The sequence below is a fragment of the Rhineura floridana genome, chromosome 19 (genome assembly GCF_030035675.1).
Source record: "Rhineura floridana isolate rRhiFlo1 chromosome 19, rRhiFlo1.hap2, whole genome shotgun sequence".
Classification (NCBI taxonomy): domain Eukaryota; kingdom Metazoa; phylum Chordata; class Lepidosauria; order Squamata; family Rhineuridae; genus Rhineura; species Rhineura floridana.
This window is the reverse complement of record NC_084498.1, coordinates 21,866,400-21,877,418: the sequence shown is the minus strand read 5'-3', so window position 1 is coordinate 21,877,418 and position 11,019 is coordinate 21,866,400. Positions and strand designations below refer to the sequence as shown.

Below are 11,019 nucleotides of genomic sequence, written 5' to 3'. Positions count from 1 at the left end.
TGAATCATGTCTTCTCATGATGTGTCCAAAGTATGATAACCTCAGTTTCATCATTTTAACTACTAGTGATAGTTCTGGTTTAATTTGTTCTAACACCCAATTATTTGTCTTTTTCGGGGTCCATGGTATGTGCAAAGCTCTTTTCCAACACCACATTTCAAATGAGTTGAATATAGTTACACTATTAATGTGCAATTGGTGCCATCCTATAGAACGATAAATCACTACCGTAAAGGGGCTTTCACATGACTATTTAAAATAAGGTTATGTTGCTTCGTTCCGTAGGCCCAGAATTCATTCTATTTAAAAATACAGAAATACCGAGGCAAAGATACTCATCTACATTAAAACCCCTCTGTAGCCCTGCTAGACTAGTATAATAAACTGTAACTATATACTAACAGACATATAGTTCGTTACAGTTAGAAGATAATATATTATATACACACAGGTATAACCCACGGTCATAACATTTTATTTCAGAGATGCCATCAAGAGCCACAGGGGAGAAAAAAGAAAAACCCTGCACTTGAAACTCCGCTAAAGACAGCTCATTTGGTGAGCAAAACTGCATATTGGATATTAGCTGTACAAATTCTATTTGCTTTTTAAAATACCATCGTAATATTTGAGTATTTGTATATATATTTACAGCACCTTTTACATAAAGGACAAGTTCTAAGTGCTTTACAAATAAAACAAAACAAATATCTGAGAGCACTTTAGGAGGAGGGAGGTATTGCAGGCAAGTATCTGACTACCAACAGTGCAGAAAAGAGAGGTAAAGATCAAGGTGATGCGACCGGCGTTAACATGGAACTAACCCCCTGCCATCTTCACACACATTTAAAGCACTACGATACCACTTTAAACAGTCATGCCTTCACCCCAAGAATCCTGGGAACTGTTAAGGGTGCCGAGAGGTGTTAGGAGACACCCCCCCATTCATAGCTGTGTGAGGGGGAATATGGGTCTCCTAACAAACCTCAGCAGCCCCCCCCTTTTAAAAAGTTTTTATTTGTCATTTTCCAGTATTACAACATATAACCTGAACCACCTAAGAAGACTGAAGCAATACAGAACCCCCCTCCCCCCATGAGATCCATACGCACAAACCACGTGAACGAGTAAGCAAAGTTCAGATGATCTCAATGCCATAAATTCTCCCAGGTTAATCTTTTTCACTGTCTTTTTTTATCTCAACAAGTAGTCAAAAACAAAGAGTTGCAGTCAATCCCTCTTTCCAGGGAACTCTGGGAATTATACCACTTTAAAACAGCCATGGCATTCCCCCAAAGAACCCTGGGAACTGTAGACTGTTGAGAGTGGTGAGGAGACTCCTCTTCTCCCTATACTTTCCGGAATGAGTTAACAATCAGTCCCTCTTCCTGGAGAACTGTGGTTCTATGAGGGGCGTAGGGGTCTCCTAAAAACTCTCTGCACCCTGCACAAACTACAGTTCCCAGGATTCTTCGAAGGAAGCCATGACTGGGTAAAGTAACGTGACCTTGCTTTAAATATAGCGCAGATGGGGCCTACGACTCAACGGCAGGTATCTCGCCATGCTTGAAAGCAGCAATCTTCAACCTCTTCTAGCTAGAGACCCGCCTTCAACCAAACATGCATTTGGGACCTACTTCTTAATTTTATTTTTTATTTCTACTGCATATTTGCATGGTGGTGGTGGTGGTATCGTGGCTCTTCTTGGTGCTGGGTCCCAACCGACCAGCTGAAGACCAACGCTTAAAAAAAAGGGAACCAGTTGCAGGCTTTGAGGCAGACACATTTTCCCTAATCAGCAACATCTTTCCCACAACAAGGAGGGGATGCTCAGTGTGTTGCTCAAGTTCTTACATCTGAAGGATAGATTTGGATTCCTGGTGCACCGAGACTGTAGGGCAGGGAGTGGGAGAACTATTTCAGCCCGAGGGCCCCATTCCCTTCTGGGCAACCTTCCGAGGGCCACATGCCAGCAAGGGCCAGAGGCAAAAATAGGTACAGTGACAAATGTAAATTTGACCTTTGTACATTAGTTGCTACACGCACTCGCACTCGCGCTCACCCCTCTCTTCCCTCCACCCAGAAAAGTCAGAGGCATGACCAGAGTCCAAGGGCGTATTTCCAGCCCAGCAAAAAGCGCTCCAGGTGCAAAACAGGGCCAGTGATGGGGTGTGGCTTGGGGACAGCTCCAAGGGCCAGGAGAGAGAGGTCTGGAGGAGCACATTTGGCCCCCGGGCCACAGGTTCCCCATCACTGCTGTAGAGCAGTGTTCTTTAACTTTGGATCCCCAGATGTTCTTGAACTACAACACCCATGATCCCTTGACCAGTGGCTAAGGTGGCTGGGGATGATGGGAATTGTAGTTCAAGAGCACCTGGGGACCCAAGGTTGAAGAACACGACTGTAAAAGATTTCAGCTCTCCACTGCAAGCCTTTTCCATTCAGATCTAAGGTTACTGCAAACGCTTTGTTTCCTTCTTCCACCCCTGCCCCAAACTTTGTTGTCATTTATATGCTTGGCGTCCCTCCTGGCTGGCTCTCCTGGGGCAATTCAGATATTACTTTACTTGTCCATGTGAGCTATCATTTCCCAGTACATGCTCAACTATCAACATGAACGTTTTTCATGTGGATCATGGGTACTGGTTATGATGTCAAGGGGAACAGCTTATGTCAGGGGTTTCCAACCCATTGACAGTGGGGGCCATGGCAGGTATCCCAGACTCTGAGCTTTCTTTAAACAAAAAGCAGTTAAGTCTCTAGCCCTTCTAGAAAGAAAGCTATGGTGCAAAATGCGCAGGTACCTTTCTAAGCAATTTCCGTGAAATGAGCCAGCCTGGCTGCTCCGGCCTATCAGCCAGTTAGTGAAGTCAGAGCGATGACTGATAAGTGAGTTGTTTGGACACCAGGTAATAGGAATCCCTGGAGTCTGAAAGAGCTGCTGTTTTCCCTTCCCTTTCAGTGCACTTTTCCTGCTTCTGTCTTTTTTTCTAATTCTTGGAATCTCCACAGTTTGCCCTTTTCCCCTGGCAACCAGGACGCACCTTTCCTGTGCTGGGTTTATCCGAGGTCAGCTAGAAGTCATTTTCTGCACATACTTTGCAAAGAGGCTGAGACATGTCTTCTGCTTGACCAGGGACTAAGGCATTATGAATTCACTATTGTCAACTTACAGTACAATGGTGTCATTGTTTACTCGGCAGTCAGTCCCTTTGCATCTAATGAGTATAGGATGGCAGCCTAGCCTTTCCTTTAGGGTTGGTGTTGGAGAAAAACAGGGGTCTTGTGCCTGATGCGGCTGTATGGCAGGCAGAAATTATACAGGTCAAGCCTTTTCCAATATGTAAATACAATTACATGTACAGCTTCACGATAATTACTCTCTAATTTTGTATTATGCCACGTCCCCCTGGTGGCCATTTTGTTACTGGTACCCCAGCACTCTCAAAATTAGAAATGTGCCAACGTTTGGTCCAAAAAGGTTGGCGACTCCTGGCTTATGTAATCCCAAGTGATTTCAGATCAATAACCATGACTACCCCTAGATCAAAGCATGATATTTCCATGTGCAAGCACAAGCATGCACTCATAGGGATGGCAGCCTGGCTGTGGAAAGAAGGCATTTGGTTTTTTTAAACCAGCCCTTCAAGTGGTTTCAAGTTGTCCCCAACAGATGAGAACACAGACCAGGCCCTCCAGATGTTGCTGGACTCCCAACTCCCGCCAGCCCCAGCCAGCATGGCCAATGGGCAGTGATGATGGGAGCTGGACTCAAGCAACAGAGAGAGGGTCCACAGTGTCTCCATCCCTGAAAGAATTTCACAAGGATATGTGCTATCAAAATATTATGAAAAACACCACACACATTACAAAAACAGTAATCCTGGCAAGAACAATTTCTCTGCTGCTAACATTCAAAACTAAGTCCGTGAAATGTATCATTTCACTCTTCACAATGCAGTAAGTATAGCTTACCCGAAGCAACACCAAGCAAGCAATCCAGTAAATAATTATTGATTGTGCTTGCTTAGAGACACCAATTTAAAAAATTACATGTCTTCCATGTCTTTGCAGTACACGTACAGTGTCTTAACAAAATGCAGAAGTGCATGGTCAGCTGTTTTGTCCAACCGCCTAGGTACCATTCTGGTCGCTGGGCTGCAAAATCAAGAAATCAGATTTCATGAACATTCCCTGATTCATAGGGATCTTCAGTCATTGCATTTCTTGTTTTACTCCAACAAGAATTTTGTTTGGACTAGATCAGAGGTCACCAAACATGGTGCCTATTGGCACCAGTGTACCCACCGGTACCTCCTACGCTCTCAGTAAATATCCCCTCTTAACTCCACAATGCACAAAAAGACTGTCTGCTCTTCCTGCTCTGTTCCCATTTGCACTCCGATATTGAACATGGCCCCTTAAACATGCCCACATTTCAATGGGTGTCAGAATTGGACACCTGCCCTCCCACCCGTTCTGAACAGGGGACAGGTAAAGAGATTCGCTTTGTGAGCCAGGGTGGTGGTGCCTTTTTCCCATTGATGTGGGGCATGCCCACACCATTTTGGGGCCCTGTCTCTTTTTTTCTGCTCTTTTAGATGTGGCAGAAACTGTGCGTTATGCCATGAGCCCCCACGGCAGCCATTCTGCGACTGGTGCCCACAGCACCATCTCAAAATTCCAGATGTGCCCACTGGCCCCAAAAAAGGTTGGGCTAGACAAAAAAGAAGCAAACAAAGGACCCCACAGAAGTTCTGTTTTAACAAGCATACTGTTTTAACGGCATAGCATGGATGCTCCTCTCTTTATGCACAGGGAAACACCACAACAGTTTGAGCAGCCTGTTCAAGACAGAAAGGAGAGTGATATACGCAACAGCCCACCTGATCACAAATGTTGGCAGCCTCAAGAAGGCACCATGGCCATTGGTGTCAGCTGGGGGTGTGTTTGTGGAATGGAACCCAAGAAGCCTATAAAAAGAGGTGGACTGGCGCCACTTCCTGTTTCAAATTGATTGTCTGAAGCAATGGGAGGAGACTTACTTGGCACATCCTCAAGATCTTTGTCTCCAAGGAACTTCCAATACCAAGATTTTGGCACTGGGCTGCTGGTTATTGCAAAGAACACAGGACCGGCAGAGGGGAACACCAGGTTTGGGAAGAAGCCGTGTCCTTTCTAATGGACCTTAATGACTATGCAACCCAATTCAGACCTCTACAGTACTGCAAATGTGGACTAACCCGATCCATAAGTTGTCAACATTTTCAGTCTCCAGGCTATCATAAACATCCACAAGTCTTTTGGGGGCAAAACAAGAGCCTTTAAGTGTCCAGAAAGGGTAATACTTTGTACAGTGAAGTCATCTCAGACAGGCAACATCTTGCCTTGGCAACTGATGTGTCCCGCATTATTTCACTAGCATTGGCATGGTGTTAATTGGGTGGTTATAGAACAACACGCTTCACTGCTAGTTTTCAAGCAAAATGTGATTCCTAGTTAAGCCAGAGAACTGCCAAGAACCGTTCCCACAAGGCAGCTCTCGCAGCTGCTGCATGAAGACATCCTCTGCCCTTGCAACGAGATATTTAAGGAAGCTCATTCTTTGTTCTCATACGTTTTTTGAACGGCTGCAAGCGTAAGCTTCAGATCCTCAGGGTATCGAAACTCCAACTCTGCATTTGCTAGGTAATGAGTGTCGGCAAACTCTGCAAAGTAGCGGCCAACGTCGGGGTGAGAGATTTCTCGAGGTTCCACATTGTACTCAAGGTTCTCTGCAAGGGGAAGAAAATACAGAGCGAGTTACCGTGTTCGTGATCTGCCAGGAAGGAGTTCGTTGGTGGCTGTTGCCCACTGGGACTAGCGGAGCAGAAGGCAGGGAGCCCAACAGGAGGTGGAGCCAGAGCCAATAGCAGGTGGAGTCAGAGCCCATGACGGGCGGAGCCAGAGCCCATGACGGGCAGAGCCAACTAATTCTTGTTTTGTTCCATCCTCCTCCATGCTGAGTTCTACAAGGGGCAACACTGAGACTAAAGAGGAAGAAGCCAATAAGAAGACAGGAGGCAGGCTGGTTGAGGGCACACTGAGGTTGGCTGGGCAGTGTCCCACATGCCCTAATAGACCAGCTTCTACTGAAGAAGTGGCTGACGTCTGCTGCTGTTCAGAGAGTCTATTGTCATTCAGAATTGAAGCTACACAAAAAGAAATGGGATCAGCTCCTGGGATATGCCCCTCTTGGTAACTTGGCTCTGCAAGTTTGCTAATGACCAATCCCTATAATGGACAGAGCCTGCAATCATCATCAGAGACCCTTTTCTGTATGCCTCCTCCAAGGGAGGTGTGGAGGGTGGCAACAAGAGAACGGGATTTTTCAGCCCTCATTTTTATTTACAATCCACCCCCACCCTTCATAACACCAGAGCTGAACATGGGAAGATTCAGGACCGACAAAAGAAAGAACTTATTTGCACAGTTAAAACTAAGGAATTCACTTCCACAAGAGGCAGCAATAGCCACCAACGTGAATGGCTTTAAAAGAGGATTAGACAAATTAATGGATGATAAGGCTATCATCCAGTGCTGGAAATGACAAGTTGTTGCACTCATGTTCTGCTTCCCATTGGGGGATCTGGCTGGCCCCTGTGAGAACAGGATGCTGGACTAGATGGGCTGCTGGCCTGATCCAGTAGGGCTCTTCTTACGTTCTTAAGGGGGGCCCTTTTAATGCTGCTCTCTTGCCTGAGAGAAAGAAGCAGTCACCAGCGGTAACTAGCAAGTGCATCTCTGGCACCTTGTAGAGGGGCCTCACTTTTGGAGTCAGGCTTACTGGAAAGGTGAATCCCCACCACATCCCCACATCCCCCCCCATTATTTACCAGAGGCCCCTACCCTATCACACTCAGTAAGTGATAATGCCGCTACCTGGCAAACCCATTACAAGGAGCTCTACAAGCCAGCGGTTGCCAGCTTCAGATTCCATTGTGATCCCAGCCCTCTCCCGTTTCTCAACCCATCCTATCCCAAGCTCCTGAGAAGCCCTCCAGACTCCTTTCCAGTTAAGGACAGCGTTCTGATGCAAACTCAGCTGGATGCCTACAATAGTGTGCTCTGTGTGCCTTTGAAGGCAAAGTTTGAGACTGTGATTCGGAACTATCCACTGTATCTATCTAGCAGATTTGAGAAAAAAGACCACCCTCAACTAACCATTTGTGTTGTGGTGCCGTGCGCCCTCTAGTGGAAGACACAAATATCCCAGCTACTGCTTATGTAGCGTTTTAAATCTACAGAGTACTTTATAATCCTCAAGTGGGACAGGCAATCAGTATGATGTCATGTTACTTATCACATGCATATTTATTTATTCGTTAGATTTCTATTCTGCCGTTCAGGGTACTCCCCCACCCTCAAGCAAGAACAATGGTTACAGCAACAGATGATGAAGGTTACTCTTCCGAAACAGCCACACATGAACATTTAAGAATATAAAAATATTTGCTAAAACAAAGCTGCGTAGAATTATCCAAATGCAGATGGGGAATAAAAAACAAAGAGTCTTTAAAGATCTGCTGAAAAACCAACAAGGAAGGGGCCATTCATTATTTCCCGGGGGAGGCTGCGCTAAGTATGTGGGGCCACCACAGAGGAGGCCCCAAGTGGGTAAGCATTGCCCTTTCTCATGAAAAGCCACCCATATCAGCACCAAAAGTTGCCGCCGGAAAGCCCGTGGTATGTAGGCTTACAGTAACATTTATTTGTGGATCGAAGCAGGGGTCAGAACCAACAGGCAAGCCAGAAGTCGGAGGCAAAGAATAAACAGACAACGGAATTGAAGGAGCGTGCAGAAGCACACCAGAGTCAGCAAAAGGCTACTGCTTGAGTATGGTCCCAGCCCCAAACAGGAAGCCTTTCATTGCCCGTCTTCTTGTCCAGGAGGGACAATGGCCAGTCTGGGTGGACAGAGTCAGCCTGGAGGCCTGCAAGTACTCCTCCCCAGGCAGATGCTTCAACCTGCGATTCACCATATGAGGCAGCAACGCAGAGATCGGAAGGTTTTATCTACATATTGCAAGAATGTGACATCAAGGGCATGGAATTTTACATCATGGGCCTGAGGGCCACACTGCCTCATAGGCAGCCTTCTGGGGACCACATGCCAGTGGTGGTCGAGGCTATACAGTCCGGACACACAAAAAGTCAGCAGTTTCTACACACAGACAGACACACCCGGGCACACAAAAAGTACCATCGCAGAGACATCCAAAAAGCCGGGGGAGAAGGGCCTGGAAGGCTGCATTTGGCCCCACCCCTGATTTACACAGCTTAACTGGCATGCAGCCAGTTAAAAAAATCTGGGTTTTCTTCCCATACATACATAAAGAGGCTGAACGCATTTCGGTGAATGAGCCTGTCACAGCGCTGCTTACCTTGGGCAGCGTATCGGCACGACCCATCCTCCACCAAGACATTGTAAAAGGGCTGGTGGGGACCATGTGGCAGGCTATGGACATTCATGTTTCGGATCCATTCATGCCCCATCATACACGCCGGGTCCCAGCCGTAGATTACACAGTTATAGCCATACCTAAATTGCAAAAAGACAGAGGGGAAAAGGGTGCGCAACTCAAATAAGAGTCAAATCGGAGGCGATGTTACAGGTTCGCACTCAGGGGACTGAGGGGTTTGGCACAGAGAATGCCGATGGCTGAAACAAACGACAAATCGCAAAACATCAATGTGAAAACAGGTACTCCACTGCACAAAGTCTCATTATATCCGTAATTTCACATTACAACATCATTTGCAAAGACAATGCAGCCGTATCATATATTGAAAGAGTAAAAGAGAAGGTAAACAAGCCATGATCTTCTCAAACAATGTTCCCTGAACAAGGAGCAGAACCTCAAACATATCATGTGGACCAATTTTTTCTGCCAAGTATCTTGGCTAATGTTACAGTAATCAATAACCAATATCAATAATATTGTAAGGTGGTATTCAGCTACATCCTACTCAGAATAGACCCACTGAAATTAATATAAGTTAGTCATGTCCATTAACTTCGATGGGTTTACTCTGAGTAGGACTAGCATCGATGACCACTCATGTTGTTTATACCCGATAGCATGAAAATAATTTGTAGCTCAGAAGTTTAGAAAAAATACCTCTTGATAGAGAACACAGGGATTTCCTTCTACAGTATTCAATAAGACGGTCGTGGCTTGCCACAAATTTATCCTCCTGTTGCCTTTTTCTCCTTACTTTCTAAATGGTGGCCTTGTTCATTTAAAAACAAACTAAGCCATGATTTAGTGTAACCATAACTTGTTTGATCATATGAACCCAGTCTAGTAGCTTAAATTATGGCTTGCTTATTCCCAAACCACAATCACAAACCATGGTTGCTCTTGGCTTATTAACAATGGTTTATTTTAACTATGGCTTGGCTTTACATGACAACCCAGGACCCTTTCTTATCCACAGTTTATTTGGCTACCCCAGACGCTCAAACCACACTGGAGAAACAAGCTATGACTTTGGTTGTCTGTTGGTCAACTCACGGATCACTCACAATTTGTTAAACAAATGTTAGCTTAGTGTTATTCTTTTGTATGTGGAAAAATTCCCTCCCAGCAGAAAACCTGCAAAGCGCAGCAGGTAGGTTAGAACTGCTCTCCATTATGTGATGGCATTGTTTCCCTTTGCTAAGAGAGACAACGTTTTTCTCCTAGGGAGCCATTTGAAAATGATACCCCCATCCCACCACAACATACATTTATATCTCCCTGCTGTCTGACATGGACTTTGCACAACGTGCCCAAAGCCAGCTAAAAATAACATCGTCAACACAGAAATAGAACTGTATTCTCAGGAAGCGAATTTTAACCCTGTCCCTATGGTATACAGGTGGATAAAAGCTATGGATAAAGGTTTTCTTTCTTTCTTTCTTTCCGGTTCGCTGCTTGTGTGGTATTCCCTTCACAATAAAGAGTATTCATGCATATGGGAACCAATTATGCTTGCTTTGCCCAGATCAGACAGCATTTCTTTCAGACTGGGCTGAACATTTGAACTTTCAGCCTTGATTTTACGGCAAAACAGCCTACCCCTTTCTACATTTTATTGGGGGATAGGGTGTTCACTGGAGCTCCCTCACAGATTACTAAAAAGCCCAGGCTTTTTAAATTTAAATTTTTGTTGCAATCTTGTTTTCACATATGTTTTATAGTGCATTTTATTTATACTCACTTGTATTTTAACCTGTTTTTATTGTTGTAGACCGCCCTGAGAGCTTATTGCTAAAGGGCGGTATAAAAGCACAATAAATAAATAAATAAATAAATTGGTAGTTGGCCACCGTCATTTGCCTCCCAATCTGCCTTGTTCCAAGGAGCATTCTGGAGAAAAATGGTACACTTCGCCCTCACCTGCACTGGCTAAAATTGGGCTTGAAGAAGAATTTTGGCCTAGTCCTTTCCCTCCAAGTTATCTTTTATCTTTGGAAATTGCTGAGACTCATGCTGGGGCCCCAGCAGGCCTCACCGCTGCTGAGGTTCAACTGGGCAGGTAGTTGGGGCTTGGGATGGCAGACCAGTAGTGGCAGCAAGTGGAACTCTGGCCTTGCCTGTCCTTGCTGGCACTGCCGTCTTAATTATGCTATTTCTGAACCGTGAACTTTCATGGAGGATCAGGCTATCAATGGCTACTAGCCACAATGGCCGTGTTTTGTCTCTGCTATCAGAGGCAGCATAGTAATACCTCAGTTAATGAATCTTCCAGGAATGAAGCTCATTTTAAGGAAGCCTTTTTCTTTTCCCTTAAAAGGTGAAACTGACCAACTTTGCTATGCTAAATTTTCAAGCCTCTGCCTTTTCTTTAAGGTGAAACTGACCAGCATGTGTCTTTGCTTTGCCATGGATAAACTTTCAAGCCAGTGCCTTTGCTTAAAGGTGAAACTGACCAGCATGTGTCTTTGCTTTGCTATGAATGAACTTTCAAGCCAGTGCCTTTTCTTTAAGGTGA

The 11,019-nt window shown here is 45.2% G+C and overlaps 1 protein-coding gene across 4 annotated transcripts in view; it reads right to left on the bottom strand.

The window, feature by feature from the left end:
• Window positions 1-454: 454 nt before the first annotated feature.
• FBXO21 (F-box protein 21) overlaps window positions 455-11,019 on the bottom strand; it is a 34,531-nt gene continuing 23,966 nt past the window's right edge. For 3 of the 4 annotated variants that reach the window (XM_061602463.1, XM_061602465.1, XM_061602464.1), the window contains 2 exons: window positions 8,424-8,581; window positions 455-5,774 (listed from right to left, as the gene is read on the bottom strand). In XM_061602463.1, coding sequence (XP_061458447.1) covers window positions 5,599-5,774; window positions 8,424-8,581 — 334 coding nt within the window. In that variant the 3' untranslated portion in view covers window positions 455-5,598. The remainder of the gene's footprint in view (window positions 5,775-8,423; window positions 8,582-11,019) is intronic. The other variant, XR_009759617.1, reaches the window with a different exon arrangement.